Source organism: Suricata suricatta, chromosome 10, assembly GCF_006229205.1.
Source record: "Suricata suricatta isolate VVHF042 chromosome 10, meerkat_22Aug2017_6uvM2_HiC, whole genome shotgun sequence".
NCBI classification, from domain to species: domain Eukaryota; kingdom Metazoa; phylum Chordata; class Mammalia; order Carnivora; family Herpestidae; genus Suricata; species Suricata suricatta.
Genome location: NC_043709.1, coordinates 102,488,087 through 102,505,420, shown reverse-complemented (window position 1 = coordinate 102,505,420; position 17,334 = coordinate 102,488,087). Strand labels below are relative to the sequence as shown.

Below are 17,334 nucleotides of genomic sequence, written 5' to 3'. Positions count from 1 at the left end.
AAGAAGAGGTCAAAAGACAAATATTTAATCTTTAATATGAAATATTCTAATTAGAGTGGGTGGAAAGACAGAAAATTCCAAGAAAGCTGTCTGGCTAGATGTGTAAACACAGTTCATTTTGAAGAATCAAAGTCAGAGACCCATAAAAATCATATCCAAGTCTCCTAAATTGTCCTCAAAATGTCCCTTCTTCTTCTAAATTTTACCTGTACACTGACGTAAAGGCCTGCTTGTCCCAAATACAAATTGTGTGAAGTCTAAAAACTCATAGCCAAAAGGAGCATCAGGTTCAATAAAAAAAGGTCTAAACTAATGAAAAAATATTAACTCCTTGAACTTGAGGTTCATTTGCTATGTAATTAAAAAGCAAGTAGCTATTTGTACTCTCCTGATTAGCCAGTAGAAAACTTCAATTTCTCAACTGATGAATACTTTCTCACTTTCCAATTAATGGTGCTGATGTTGAGGGCTTCCTAATATATCTCCATTCTATCTCTCCTTTTAGATGTTACAGCAATGAATTTACAATGACTTACAATAAAAAGCAGATTAAAAAAATAACATAAGCACTCAAGAACCTAAATTCCAAAAGGCAGGTACACTGAAAAAGTATGCCCCCAAAAGTATACAGTTTTAAAACATTATTTTAATCTTTCTAACATAGTGAGTCCATCATTCAGCTTCCCTTTCCTTACCTTTCCAACTCAGCAATCTTCTTATCTTTGTCATTCTTCTCATTTTCCACTTCTTTCAAGATTTCCAAGAGGCGATCAACTTCTGCCTGGGCCTTGCTAGATTCATCTTTGTACCTGGCAATCTCTCTCTCCAATTGCTGAATTCGGTCACTCATCTCTGGACTGGCTCTGGCTTCCAATGTTGCCTCATGTGCCTACAAAGAAAAGTGTTCAAATTCCATAAGACACATATAGTAGCAGTGGACTCCACAGTTCCAAAGGACTATCTACATTTCTTTTTTTTCTTTTTAAAATCTTTTTATGTTTTATTTATTTTTGAGAGACAGAGAGAGACAGCATGAGCAGGGGAGGGTCAGGGAGACACAGAATCCGAAGCAGGTTCCAGGCTCTGAGCTAGAAGTCAGCACAGAACCTGACGTGGGGCTCGAACCCATGAACCATGAGATCATGCCCTGAGCCAAAGCCAGATGCTCAACCAATGAACCACCCAGGCGTCCCTACATTTCAATTTAAACACAGCATTATCAAATATCTACTAACTAGTCCTCAATTTATGAAGTTTTTCTCTGCTTAAATATTATATAGATAAAATATCAGTAATAAACTGAGAAACAATTATGGACTTTAAATGAGTTTGTGTTAATATGTACATCTCTGAATAATAATATTCGTAATATAAAATGAGATTTTCTGAATCCAGTGAGATTCAGAAAAGGCATCAGACTACTACTGACCTCTCCAAGATAATCTCTCCAATCTCTCTCAAAAAGGCATCATCAGAGATCCACTGCTGATATTAGAACCACTGCCAATGCTGAGATCAAATTCCCACTTGACCCTACTTCCCTTCCCTTTTCCTAGATACTGCTTTACCAAGCATGTACGAATCACATGGAGAATACAGAATCACATAGATTCTGCAAATGAAATACTGCCATGAAAATGAAGTTAGGTTAAGAAAATGGCTATCCACACATAGGTACCTTCCTAACGCAAGGATTCAGGGTTTTACAAGATAACATGGAACAAGCAAAGTTAGAAGTCACAGATCACCTTCAGAACCAAGAAAAAATTTTTATTCAGAATCCTGTTGCAAATGCCAATTAGTATCTCCAATGCATTTTGGGATGCAAAGCAATTTCAATAATTAAAAACCAATTATCAAGTCTTCAATTTTCTTTCTGAATATGTATATTTAATGAAAAGGCCAAGGTGAAGATGGTTTATTTTCCCTTATTTGACAGAAATTACAGTATACTTAGTTCTTTAAAAAGGTCTGAAAAAATACTAAAGGAATAAAAATATATGAAAATGTTTTATTTTCCTTTATTTAATAGACAGTACAATACACTCAGTTCTTTAAAAAGGTCTGAAAAAAAATCTAAAGGAGTAAATATATGTTGTTAGGAAATCATCTGGAAAGTTCTCATGAAAACTAACTTGAGAAATGTTTCTACAAATTGGGCTAAATGCTTAGTCAAAGCAAAATCTGTACTTCTAAGATTAAGACCTTTACAAATAATTTTTGTTTCAGGTTTAACCAGTTACAAAAATCCTATTACTAACAGTGGCCTTTAAAAAACAGTCCACTGCAGATACCATATGTTTTCACAAATATTTGGAACAGGAGAAACTTAATAGAGGGCCATGGGGGGGTGGGGAAGGAGAAAAAAATAGTTACGGAGAGGGAGAGAGGCAAACCATAAGAGACTTTTAAATACTGAAAACTGAGGCTTGATGGGGGTGGAGGAGAGGGGAAAATGGGTGATGGACATGGAGGAGGGCACTTGTTGGGATGAGTACTGGTGTTATATGAAAACCAACTTGACAATGAACTATAAAAAATAGATAGATAAATAGATAGACAGACAGATAAAAAAAGAGTCCACTGGAGCGCTTGGATGGCTCAGTCAGTTAAGTGTCCAACTTCGGCTCAGGCCATGATCTTACAGTTCATGAGTTTGAGCCCTGTGTTGGGTTCTGTGCTGATGTCTTGGAACCTGGAATCTGCTTCAGATTCTGTCTCAGTCTCTCTCTGCCTCTCCCCTGCTTGTGATCTCTTTCTCAAAAAATAAACAAACACTAAAAGAAAAGAAAAAAAAAGAATCCACTGGCAGACATGTATTTTTTTTTAATTTTTTAACATTTATTTATTTTTAAGAGATAGAGACAGAGCACAAGTCGGGGAGGGACAGAGAGGGAGGGAGACAGAATCCAAAGCAGGCTCCAGGCTCAGGGCTGTCAGCACAGAGCCGGAAGCAGAACTTGAACCCACAGACTATGAGATCATGACCTGGGCCAAAGTCGGATGCCTAACTAACTGAGCCACTCAGGTGCCCCATGGCAGACACGTATTTTAAAGTGTTAGCAATATTCTACCCTAAATCGTTGTAAAAGCCACAACAAGATAAAGTCTAGAGTAAAGAGAGGCAGGGCACCAGGGTGGTTCAGTTGGTTAGGTGTCCTACTCTTAATTTCAGCTCAGATCATGATCTCACATTTGATGGAATTGAGCCTTTGTGGGGCTCTGCACTGACAGCACAGAGCTTGCTTGGGATTCTCTTTTCCCTCCTCTCTTCCTCCCCTGTTCACATTCTCTCTCTCAAAATAAATAAGCATAAATAAATAAATAAATGAAAGAAAGGCAACTCTAAATCAATTAATCATTAAGAATAAAACCAGGCAGCAGAAATGCAAACACATCTCAAAGCCTGGAGGGAAATTTTTATCTCATTGAAACGTTTAAACTTTGTAGTCACTCCAATTTGTATTTCACTTTAGAAAGGAGTCACTTAAAAAAGTCTATAGAGTTCCTACTTGAGGAAGGGAGAGAGGAGAATGTCTTGTGCATTCACTTTTCTTTAGAGTAGTAAAATATCTCTCCTACAAAATACAGAAAAAAACAACCAGAGCGTATGGCACTACTCTGTCACGTAACTTACTGGTCTGAATGGGTGGCTTAACATGATTTTCAGGATCCTAAAGGGAGAAGGGTCAGGAAGAAAAGAGGAAACGGTAGAAGGAAATTGTATAAGAATAGAACAAGCAAGAGAAAAAAAAGTAAAAGGTTAAAAAATATAATTTAAAAAATTACAATAAAAAAATTCTCAAGAAAGAAAGAGTCCTTCCCAGAGGAGAAAAAAAATAAGTTAGCACTTTTTAAAATAATGTAATTCAGAAGTTGAATTTCAAGGTCATTATCTCATGCTGAAGACATAAAACACCCAAATTCATATATAGAATATAATTCCTAAGCTAGAAGTAAAAAAATGACTTGAAATTGTATTATCTCAAGATTAGTTCCCTTCTATTGCAAACAAAATAGAAAAAAAAATTTTCTTTGAAAATTTCAATAATAATCAGAGCCTTCTGAATACATATAAACTAGAACACTAACCTTATACCACTTATGGTTTTTATCAAGAAAATGTGCCAAATATCAGTTCATATAAACTTACAAATAAGGGGTGCCTGGGTCGCTCAGTTTGTTGGGTGGCTCAGTAGACTGAGCATCCAACTTCGGCTCAGGTCATGATCTCACGGGTCGTGAATTTGAGCCCCACATCAGGCTCTGTGCTAAGAGCTAGCTCAGAGCCTGGAGCCTGCTTCAGATTCTATGTTTCTTTCTCTCTCTGCCTCTTCCCTGTTCACACTCTGTCTCTCTCTCTCAAAAATAAATAAATGTTAAAAAAAATTTTTTTAAACCTACAAATAAATGTGGGTTCATTTCTGGGTTTTCTATTCTGTTCCATTAATCTATGTGTCTATTTTTGTGCCAGTATCATACTGTTTTGATTACTACAGTTTTGTAATGTAACTTGAAGTACAGAATTGTGATGCTTCCACCAGCTTTGCTTTTCTTTTTCAAGGTTGCTATGACTATTAGGGATCTTTGTAGTTCTATAAAAATTGTACGTTTGTTCTAGTTCTATGTAAAATACTGTTGGTACTTTGATAGAGATTGCATTAAACATGTAGAATGCTTTGGGTAGTATAGAAATTTAACAATTTAACAATGGACTCTTCCAATTCATGAGCATGGATTTCTTTGTCATGATCAATTTCAGTGTTTCATAGTTTTCAGAGCACAGTTTTCACCTCTTTGATTAGGTTTATTCCTAGGTATCTTATTATTTTTGGTGCAACTGTAAATGGGATGGATCCCTTGATTTCTCTTTCTGCTGTTTCATTCCTGGTATATAGAAATATAATGGATTTCTGTATGCCGATTTTGTATCCTGCAACTTTACTGAATTTGTATAAGTTCTAATAGTTTTTTGGTGAAGTCCTTCAGGTTTTCTATACCCATATAATGTCATCTGCAACTACTGAAAGCTTGACTTCCTTGCTGACTTCAATGCCTCTTATTTCTTTCTGTTGTCTGATTGCTGTGGCTAAGACTTCCAGTACTATTGCTGAATGAAAGTGAGAATGGACAGGGCTGTCTTGTTTCTCACCATAGAGGAAAGCTCTCAGTTTTTCCCCAGTGATGATGATATTAGCTGTGGGTTTTCCATTTATGGCCTTTATTATGTTATGGTATGTTCCCTCTAAACCTACTCTGTTGAGAGTTTTTACCACAAATGCTTTGTGCTTTTTCTACATCTACTGAAATAATCATATCATTTGTCATTTCATTCATTAATGTCATGTACTGATTGACATTAATTGACACTGACTGATTTGCAAATATTGAAACACCCCTGTAAGCCATGAATAAATTCCACTTGAGTGTGGTGAATGACTTTTATTAACATATTACTGGATTCAGTTTGCTAATATTATATTGAGAATTTTTGTATCCATGTTCAATCAGGGATATTGGCCTGTAGTGTTTTTCTTTTCATTTTTTTAATGTTTATTTTTCAGAGCAAGAGAGACAGTGTGAGCAGGGGAGGAGGGTCAAATAGAGAGGGAGACATAGAATCTGAAGACAGGCTCCAGACTCTGAGCTAGCTGTCAGCACAGAGCCTGACGCGGGGCTCGAACCCACGAACCATGAGATCATGACCTGAGCCGAAGCCAGACGCTCAATCGACTAAGCCATCCAGGCACCCCTGTAGTTCTCTTTTTTAGTGGAGTCTTTATCTGGTTTTGGTATCAGGGTAATGCTGGCTGCAGAGAATGAACTTGGAAGTTTTCCTTTCTTTTTCTATCTTTTGGAATAAAAAAAAAGAGAGAGAGAGAGAGAAGTCTAGTGAGGATGTACAGAAAAGAGAACTCTAGTACACTAATGGTAGGAATGTAATTTCATATAGAGAACCCTAGTACACTAATGGTAGAAATGTAATTTCATATAGAGAACTCTAGTACACTAATGGTAGGAATGTAATTTCATATAGCCACTATGGAAAACCATATAGAGCTTCCTCAAAAAATTTCAAAATAGAACTACCATATGATTCAGGAATTCCACCTCAGGGTATAGACCCAAAGGAAACAAAATCACTATTTCGAAAAGATACCTATACCCCCATATTCACTGCAGCATTATTTATAGTAGCCAAGACAAGAATGAACCTAAGTGCCCACCTATGGATGAACAGATAAAAATCTATGGTACGTATACAGAATGGAATACTATTCACTATTAAAAAAAAAAAAAAGGAAGGAATTCCTGCCATTTGCAACAACATGAAGCTTGAGGGCATAATGCTAAGTGAAGTCAGTCAGACAGAGAAAGAGAAATACTATATGATCTTACTTGCATGTGGAATCTAAAAAACCGAACTCATACAGAGAACACATGGTTGGTTGCTAGGGGCAGGTAGAGGGGTGTGTGAAATGGATGAATGTAGTCAAAGAACACAAGCTTCCAATTATAAAATGAGTAAGTTCTGGGGATGTATTCTACAGCATGGTCAATATGGCTAACAATACTGTTTTGTATATTTGAAAATTGTTGAGAGAATAGATGTTTTTCAATATATATTTATTTTGAGAGAGAGAGACAGACAGGCTGACAGACAGGCAGAGAAAGAATCCCAAGCAGGCTCCACATTGTTTAGTGCAGAGATGCAGGGCTTGATCTCAGGAACTGTGAGATCATGACCTAAACTGAAACAAGAGTTGAGACACTTAACTGACTGAGCCACCCAGGCGCTGAGAGAATAGATTTTTTTTTTTTAACGTTTACTTATTTTTGAGAGACAGAGCATGAATGATGGAGGAGGAAAGAGAGAAGAAGACACAGACTGAAGCAGTCTCCAAGCTCTGAGATGTCCACACAGAGCCCTACGTGGAGCTCAAACCCATGAACGATGAGATCATGACCTAAGCCAAAGTCAAACACTTAACCAACTGAGCCACCCAGACACCCCTGAGAGAACAGATTTTAAAAGTTCCCACAGCAGGGGTGCCTAGCTACTGGGGTAGCTCAGTGGGGTAAACAACCAACTTCAGTTCAGGTCATGATCTCACAGTTTGTGAGTTCAAGCCCCACATCAGGCTCACTGCTGTCAGCATACAACCAGCTTCAGATCCTCTGTCCCTCTAGCACTCTCCCTGCCCCTCCCCTGCTTGAGAGTGCGCGCACGCATGGGCGCTCTCGCGCTCTCTCTCTCGCTCTCTCTCTCTCAAAAATAAACATTAAGAAAGTTCCCACAACCAAAAGATACAATAAGCTGTATCTATATAAAAAATTTTAAATAAACCTACATATAAGCTAAAAAACAAAAAAGCAAAATGTTAATACAGAAGACAAAGGTAACAAAACCCTAGGCCAAATAAGCTATTAAGAAGAATTAAAACTGAATCAAATAAAAAAAAAACCAAAAAACCATCTAGACAATATTTGGTTCTATTTATTTTAGATGAAACTGACATATAATATTAGTTCCAGGTGTACACAAAGATTTGACATATGTATAACATATCATGAAATAATCACAATATACCTAGTTAACATCTATCACCACAAATTTACAAATAATTTTCTTCTTGTGATGAGAACTTTTAAGATCTACTCTCTCAGCAACTTTCAAATATACTAGAAGTATTATTAACCATAGCCACCATGCTGCACATTATATCTACAGGACTTATTTATTTTGTAACCATAAGTTTTTACCTTTTGAGTCCTTTCCCTATTTCACCCACACACCACCACCTCCCACCCCAGCAACCACCAATCTGTTCTCTGTATCTATGGGTTCAGGTTTTTGGTTTTGGTTTTACAATCCACATATAAGTGGTATCATATGGTATTTGTCTTTCTCTATTTCACTGTTCTGCTTTTAAAATGTAACAGTATGAGGGAAGTATTTATTACTAGAATGAGATAAAACAATTGTTCTGAGTCTTTCATTTTATTGCCCAACTCTTATCTCATTCTTACAATTAGAAAATACAGTGTCATTTACTCTAAGACATATTTTAAAGTCAAAGTTTTTTTTTTCTTTCTTGAAGGGTTATTTTTAATATACATTAATGACTTTAGAAACACTCGGACAATATAAAATATTCAAGTTCATCTGACATCTAGTAGAAGTAAAAAAGTTATATATGACATGTATATTGTTAATTCAGACCTCTGTGATATACTCTCAAATTCCTTGGGAGAGGTAACCTATTGATTCCATAAATATTTATGTATTAATTAATAAAACTAAATCTGATTCCCAAATATAGGCAATAATTATACTTTTATTACAGGTTTATTTTAGATATGATTCTAAGTGGCAAAATTCACATAAATATCTTCATAAAACAAGAATGAGAAGGTCTGTTCTATATGGAAAACAACTATAAATTCAGCTCCAACATGTAAAACATTTAAAAGTCATCACTACCATTCTTAAAATAAAAAAAGCTAAAAAAATGAGTATGTTACTTTTCTTGGACTTATCAGAGAACTGAGGGCAAGGGGCAAACTACAACTCCAAATCAAGAGACACAGGCAAATCCAGGGGCTCAGATCCAGATCTACTTACCTGGAGCAAAGCTGTTGGCAGAAACACTTCAATGCTAACTTTGAGGAAATACTAGAGGCTGAGTGTGGACAAGCATGAGAGTGAGAAAGTCCTAGAAGCTGCAGTTTTAGGGCAGACCCACCACACTTTCAGAGGCTTCAGGAACCTTACCAGGTTCTCACTGTGAGACCTTTGTGGTCCTGGTAAGGGTGGAGTGGGTAATTATTATGAAATATGCCCAAAGTATACTCTATCCAAAGGCAGACTCTCCAGAAGCAATGATTTTAATAGAGTTTTATCCCACCTGACAAATGAGCATTCTAGCCCCATCTAGCTAAGGAGGAAAACCTTAGTGAAGGTCACAGCCGGGGACAGAGACTCATAAAAGACCAAGACTTAATCATCAGATTATAGAAAGTTCATTTTCTCCCACATCTCACCACCACACCAACAGGGCTCTAGTATGATAAGAGCTGAAAGAGCTACAAGACGCAGACTCTCCGTGAAGACAGAAGCACAAAAGTCAACAGAGACAAGGACACTTTGAGGGAAACTAAGCCCCTGGCACCTGCAGCTACAGCAAACATTAAATACAGCTCAACGTCTAGCCAGACTAAACATCACACATACCCCTATTACTGCAGTTTCTGCTATCTGATGCAACATATCTGACTTTCAACAAAAAAATTACAAGGTATGATAAAAGACAAGAAAAGACAGTCTGAAGAGACACAGTAAGCATCAGAAGCAGACTCAGGTAATTGACAGAAATGTTAGAATTAATCAGACAGGAAATTTAAGACAACTGATTAATAGTTAAGGTCCCTAATGGGAAAGGTAGACAATATCCAGAACAAATGGGTGATATAATAAGAGAGGTGAGCACCTGAAGAAAGAATCAAAAGGAAATTCTAGGTATAAAAAACCTGTACGAGAAATTAATGGCTTTGATGGACTCATTAGTAGGCTGGATATGGCTGAAGAAAGAAGCAGTAAGCATGAAGACAAGTCAATAGAAACTCCGCAAAATGAAATGAAAAAATTTAAAAAAAATAAACAAAAAAGCAGAAGAACATCCAGGAACTACAGAGTAATTTCAAAATGTGCAACATATACATAATTGGAATACCAAAAGGAAAAGAAGAAATATATTAAGGGCACCTGGGTAGGGTCATGATCTCATGGCTCATGAGTTCAAGCCCTGTATGGGGCTCTGTGCTGACAGCTCAGACCCTTGGAGATTGCTTTGGATTCTGTGTCTCCCTCTCTTTTGCCCCTCCCCTGCTTGTACTCTGTCTCTCACTCTAAAAAAATGAATAAACATTAAAAAAAAAAGAAACATTTTAAGTAATTATAGCTGAGACTTTTCCAAAATTAATGACATGCAACAAATCAGGAAGCTCAGAACACCAAGCAATATGAATACTCAGCATCTATAGATAGGCACATCATATTAAAAATGTAGAAAATGAAAGACAAAGAAAAAGGTTACAAGAAGTCAGAGGGAGAAAAACACCTCGCCCACAGAGTAACAATGTTAAGAACTACAGTAGACTACTCATCAGAAATCATGTAAGAAGACAGAAGAATTAAACATTTAAAGTGTTAGGGAAAAAACCCACCAAGCTAGAATTCTATAACCACTGTTAATATCTTTCAAAAGTGAATGAGAAATAAAGACTTTCCTAGACAAACAAAAACTGAGAAATTCATAGCCAGGAGACTTACCCTGCAAAAATATATCAAAAGAAGTTCTTCATATGGAAGAAAATTATGTAGGTCAGAAACTCACATACACATAAAGAAAGAATGAGAACTGGAGAAGGAATAAAGCTAAAATTATATATTTTATTATTCTTATTCTTCATCTAAAAGGTAATGATTTAAAATAAAAATAGTAATGTACTGGGTGATTATTGCCTATGGATAACTGAATGATAACAATGTCATCAGGGAAGGGAAGAAGGAATCAGGAGGATTCTGTGTATGGTACCTGCACAACACAAAGCTGGATAACATTTTCTGAAAATGAACTTCTACGAACAATGTTTACAGTGTGATTTTTTTTGATAGGACACCAAAAACACAGGCAACAAAAGCAAAAATAGACAGATGGAGTCCATCAAAGTAAAAAGCTTCTATACAGCAAAGAAAACTATCAACAAATGAAAAGGCAACCTACAGGAGAAAATATGTGCAAAATTTATACCTCACATTTTCAAAATATGTAAGGAACTCATACAACTTAATAGAACAAACACAAGTAATCCCATTAAAATGGGCAAAAGACTTAAATAGATGTTCTTCCAAAGAAGACAGAAGACAGACTATGGCAAACAGACATGAGAAGTAGCTGAACATCACTAGCCATCAAGGAAATGCAAATCAAAACCACAGCAAGATAACACCTAACACCTGTTAGAATGAATAGCATAAAAAAGACTAGACATGAGAGTTGCCAGGAGTATGGAGAAAAGGGAACCCTTGTATTCCACTGACGGGAATGCAAATTCAAACAACCATTATGGAAAACAGTACAAAGCTTTCTCAGAAATTCTTAAATGGAGCTACTATATGATCCAGCAATCCCACTCCTGGATATTCCAAAAGAAATGAAATCAGTATCTCAAAGAGATATCTACCCTCTCATGCTCACTGCAGCATTACTCACAAGAACCAAGATATGGAAAGAAGCTAAGTATCCATCAACAGATGAATGGATAAAAAAAATGTGTGTGTGTGTGTGTGTATATATAATATATACATCATAAATATTAATCATAAAAAAGAATTATTGTTTAATCATAGAAAGAAGGAAATCCTGCTATTTGTGACAATATAGATAAATCTGGAGGACATCATGTTAAGTGAAATAAGCTAGACACAGAAGGACAAATACTGTATGATCTCACAGTATATGTAAAATCTTAAAAAAGGTGAATTCATAGAAGCAAAAGAGAATGGTAGTCGTCAAGGGCTGGAGGGTAGAGAAATGAGGAGATGTTGATCAAAGGTTACATACTTTCAGTTATGAGTAAATTCTGGGGATCTAATATATAGGACAGTGACTATACTTTGTAACACTGTATTATATACTTAAAATTTGCTAAGAGAGTATATTTTAAAAAGTACTTTCACCACAAAAAAATAAAATTGTAACTATGTGAGGTGATAAATGTGTTAATCACATTTGACTGTGGTAATCATTTTGCAACATATACATAAATCATCATATAAATCTTAAATATATACAATTTCTATTTGTTAATTATATCTCAATAAAGTTGCAGGCTAAGTAAAAAATGCATATTGCAAACTGTAGGGCAATCACTTGAAAAAAAACTGAAGAAATATAACTGATATGCTAAAAGGAGCAATAAAATTGAATAATACAAAATGCTCAACTAAAACCAGAGACGGTAGAAAAAGAAAGGAGAAAAAGCAAAAAACAAATGAAACAAATAAAAACTATAATAACCATCTCCGTGCTGGACTTGGGAACTGTAGAAGCAGTATAAAAGAAAATATCAGTAATGAACTAAAATGAAAAGGAAACGATGATCCAGAATGAAACGAGGAAAAATATGAAAAGAAAAATGGCCATTACTAAAACAGATAATAAATCAAACTAGGGAAAGGCCATCAGCCGCCTCTACCCCAAGATAACTTTATTTTTTCTCATAAACTTGAATAAACCCTAAAATATAAAAGACTATAACAAGAAGATTAAAAGTAAACAAATAGAAAATGTAGGATTGTCACAAACAGGGGAGTTTAGAATATTAATGAATAACATTACTCTTGATAGTTACTCCTCTGTTTTATAACTCTGAATACATGTAACAGCTTCACCTTCAAAATTCAGGTATTAAATAGAAAAATTATTTCCACCTTTCCAGTGAGGAAAAAAAGCCAAATATCAAATCTGAATTGGTTATAATCAGAATCCATAATCTCACAATAGTAATTTTCTACTTAATCAAAAGTAACTTTAAGATACTGGATTTTTCTTCCTCTCTTTAGCTTAAAAACATGATTTTTACTTTTAAACATATTTACCTACTTGAAATGTTCATTATAAGGATATCATGTTGAATACACCCAATACATGGAAAGAGAACAAAACTTAAAACTCCTGGGGAGCCTGGAGGGCTCCGTCAGTTAAGCATCTGACTTGATTTTGGCTCAGGTCATGATCTCATGGATCCATGTTGCCATGGTGACAGTGTGGCTTCTCTCTCCCCCTCTCTCTGCCCTTCCCCTACTCACATGTGTCCATGCATGTGTGTGTGCATGCTCTTCTCTCACTCTGAAAATAAACCTTTAAAACAAAAAAAAAATCTTCAAGTCTCAAGACTACGCTGTACCTGTCTTCATTAGTCATCATGCAAATTGGACCCAGTGAATGTAACTGCTCAAAAGTCATAGTTCCAATTCTCACAGAGCTGACAGCCCAGAGATTATAAATATGAAAGTGTTTTGAAACCTACAAACTGCCATATAAATCTTTGAAATAAATCAGAGAAATGAATAATAAATATCTATATCAATCCTAATACTCGCCAGTATGGGTGACTATTGCTGCTAAATTATCTCCTAGGAAGCCTGATGCTAATGGAAGAAAAATATCAGATAATTAAGATTTTTATATTGTCTTATACTCTGTCCATAAAAGTGCTGCATATTTTACTCTTCCTCTGAATTGTCCATTTTCTAAGAGTTTGAGCATTCTCAGTAATATAATAAAACAGGGTAAAAACATTAAAAGAACTGGCGATGGTATAAATGACATTTTCAACTTTAATGGATTATTATATCATTGGTAATTTATTACATGTGAACACTGTAGAGCTTTCTACTATGTTCTTATTTAAAGCAAAGTAAGAAAAGTAGAAAATTTTTCTTTAACCTTTTTCAACTGTGATTCCATTTTCAGACACTCCTCCTTCTTCTGTTCTAAAGCAATCTCCAGTGTCTTAAGTCGTGAATCCTTTTTCAGTCCTGAGGAAGCCAGGGAAGAAGCATGCTCTTTCAGATCCAAAAGTGAAGCCTAAAAAAAGCAATACACATCTAGAATAAATACTAACTACAAACAAAATGGAAATAAAAAATGTTTAATTTATTATCTTGGTGGCTTATATTTTCTGAAGTTCATTACTATATAATGAAATTTCCATTTCAAGAACATCATGAAATATAAAACAATGTTTGCCTCAGCTTTCAAGTCCTAACTAAAATAAGTTGAATTCCCAAGAAATAGCAACTGAATTGTGATTTTAAAGAGTTCTATCAATACATATCCATTCCCACAAAATAAATGGGAGGAGATCAAGCTTTGTGAATGAACATAGTCACTAGTAGTAGAAGTCACTACTAGTTATTGTGGTGGCTTCACCAACATAAATATAAAATGCTTTTCCCTTTTAGAAGGGAAGTTCCACTAGAAACATAAATTACCATATATTTTTTCCAAATGTTTATTTATTTTTGAGAGGGGAAGGGGCAGAGACAGACAAAGACATAGAATCTGAAGCAGGCTACAGGCTCTGAGCTGTCAGCACACAGCCCAATACAAGACTCAAACCCACAAACCATGAGATCATGACCTGAGCCAAAGTCAGACACTTAACTGACTAAGCCACCCAGGCTCCCCACAATAAATTTTCTTAAAGATATAATAAAGAAAATCCAAGAATGTCCCTAAAGCTCATGTATTATTACATGATCACAAGGCATGAGGTATTTTTACTATTTAGGTCACATAAAAAGATCCCCCAAAAGCAAGACTAAGCATATACTATGTCACCTAATTGGTCAGCAATCACTTAAGATTTCTCTGCCAATACTGAGATGCACTTAAGAGCTACCATAGGGGCACCTGGGTGTTCAGTCAGTTGACCATCTGACTCTTGATTTCAGCTCAAATCATGATCCCAGAGTGATGGGATTGAGCCCTGCATCAGGCTCCATGTTTGGTGTAGAGACAACTTAAGAGTCTCTCCCTCTCTCCCTCTGCCCCTCTCCCCTGCTTGTGCTCTCTCTCTCTCTCTCTCTAAAATAAAAAAAAAAATTGTTTAAGACCTATTGTAAATAAGCTGTCCTCCATTTGCATATTCTTTTTGTCTATCACCTTTCTTACCATTAGCACAGGATTTTTCCATGTTTAACTGCTTCAGTTATTTTAGAATCTATAAAAATGTCATTAACAAGTAAGAAACCAACTCATAACATATTAAAAGAGAGAAGATTTAGGAAACGAATGATCCAATCTACTATGTCTCTGCAAAGCTTCCCAAAATACACCTCAGGTCTTTTGAAAAGTCCTGCTATAAGAATATTAAGAAAACCTTCCATCATATACATTTTTTATGCATTATGTAAAGACCATTAATAAGGTACCAACTAAACAAATGAAATCATTCTATTTTGGTGATCTTAACCTCTTTCTCTGAGAGGTCGCCTTGCAATAAGCTGACTTTTTCTTTCAAGTCTTTAAGATCTTTTTTGTAGTTATCAATTTCCTCTTGCTTCTCTCGCTCATCTCTGTCCCGCTGCTCCTTTAAGCGTTCAATTGTCCGTTCCTGATAAGAGAGCACATTAATACATAAGAAAATTCCCTTCCTACTTATATGAGTGTAAGTCAGCTTTTAGCTAATAAAATTTCACACTCCCATGCTCCATTCAAAGGACAGTGATAAGTTGTTAATAATTTACTTTTTAAAGAAGTCATCCCTTCTACTCATCTTGTTATAACAAAAATGTGGCTTTGGTCTTTTGACTCCCTCCCGATAATGTAGAACCCCCTAAAGTATTCTTTTGGAATAGTCCAATTTATTTAATTCCCAAGTATCCAAAACCTTTACACACACTCGCGCACACACACAGGTCAATAGGCAACAAATATTCTTTTTTTTATATGTAATTCACATGTTGCCCATAAGGCAATGGAAACAACTCATAAGTCACACACCAAAAAAGGAAGGTTGGGGAGATTATGACATATTGAGCTTAAAGCATAAAAAAGGAGGGTAAAAGAGAGGAGCCATTAAAACTTCTGTTAACAGATACTAAGGAAGTCTAAAAGTTGAAGCAATTTAAGTATATTTCTGGATATTATTTCTGAATTTATTCAGGGATCAAACCTTGATCCCTGGCACACAGCCTGAAGCATTCTGAGTCCAAGAAGCTTAAAGAACAGTGACCCTATTCCTTTAAAAAAAAATCCAATTAAAATGTCCCACCAAGATTCCTTAAACAACCTTCCAAGACATAAATACTTGTCCTGCTGTGCCACTTCTTTACTTAGTCATCCATTCCTGAAAATTAAGATTTGCTCATGAACACAAAAATGCAGTAGCAAGGCCCATACTAGAAAAATACCAAGTATGTTATATTAGTAACTAACATCCATGACGATATTAGGTAACCAGTATGGTATAGTAAAAGAGAACTAATTATATAGTGCTTCCTGATGGTTAATGTCTGATAGACTACATCCCCAAATTCTAGTTGATGAGATAAATAAAAAGAACTTTTCTTTTTCTTCAGAAGATCCTAAACGGGGAACATATGGCTCTCTACTGTGGAATACATCCTGCCTAACAAGAGATGCTTAAGTTGACAAAAACAAAGTGGATTTTCTTTCCCCATACTACCTATGTCAGCAATAGTACAGAAAGCTCTTCTCTCTTTTGCCCTAAGGGACTTCTTCTGCCTTTTGTATCCAAGTCTCATTACTAGAGAAATTTTTACATTAATGAGAAAGCAGAGGAAATGTGTCTACGAAGAGTCCAAACCAGTCACTCACTTTCTCTGCAAGGGCCTCCTCCAGAGTCGTCAAGGCAGTGTCAGTGTTGGTAGTGTCGGCCTGCAAGGATTTGACTCGTTCTTTCAAGCTGCTCATTTGCTTCTCCTTATCTCTAAGTTGCTCTTGAAGATTTTCAATCTGAGTGCAGGGGAGATAAAAAGGAAATTAAGAGAAATATAGTCACAATAAAATAATTTTAAGTTGGAAACAGGTAGATCAGGGTTATCTCTGAGTATGTTCCATAGAAATAATTTAATACTAAGGGTTTCAAAACTGCATGCAAAACTTTAAAGTCAGAATTTATATCCAAAACAGAAAAAAGACACAAATACACATAAAAGAAATAAAGAAAGTAGCTAGAGAGAAAAGACCCAACATATAGAGATGGGATGGAGAGAGGAACTATACAGAGAAAAGATGTGAGAAATTGGACTTCTTCAATAATGACACTGTAAATCACTTCACAGTGAATTGAGCATTAGAACAAGACAGTAAGAAAGACAAGCTGTATAAAGAAAAGTTGTTCTTAAACACTAGTTTTAAGATATATTCTTATAATATCTTCTTTTAACCACACAGGAAGCATTTTCAATGAAATTCCTTATTGCAGTTATTCATTCCTTCATACACATTATATAGCTGAACCCATGCTATGGAAGGCCCTGTGTGTGATCTATTCTAGACAGATTTTATTCTAGACAGAGGATTTTATTCTAGACAGAGGACAACCATTAGGTATTTTTAAACAAATAAATGGTCTGGTCAGTTCTTTTAGACAGATAATTCTGATGGCTATGGAGAAAAAACTTAAGGGGACTTGACTTACATAGAGACATGGAAAATAATTAGAGTTTATCAATTCAGGTAAGATATTTTGAAGACTAAATGAGCTAAGAGAGATGGAAAAAGAGGGTGTAAGAGG

At 35.6% G+C, this 17,334-nt stretch overlaps 1 protein-coding gene across 9 annotated transcripts in view; it reads right to left on the bottom strand.

Annotated features, from left to right (window-relative positions):
* Window positions 1-17,334, bottom strand: part of ERC1 (ELKS/RAB6-interacting/CAST family member 1) — a 516,785-nt gene that overhangs the window by 322,152 nt on the left and 177,299 nt on the right. For all 9 annotated transcript variants that reach the window (XR_003914152.1, XM_029953456.1, XM_029953457.1 and 6 more), the window contains 4 exons: window positions 16,413-16,550; window positions 15,046-15,186; window positions 13,515-13,655; window positions 696-889 (listed from right to left, as the gene is read on the bottom strand). Coding sequence is in view for 8 of the 9 variants with exons in the window: in XM_029953456.1 (XP_029809316.1) it covers window positions 696-889; window positions 13,515-13,655; window positions 15,046-15,186; window positions 16,413-16,550 (614 nt within the window). In the remaining variant the exon portion in view is untranslated. The remainder of the gene's footprint in view (window positions 1-695; window positions 890-13,514; window positions 13,656-15,045; window positions 15,187-16,412; window positions 16,551-17,334) is intronic.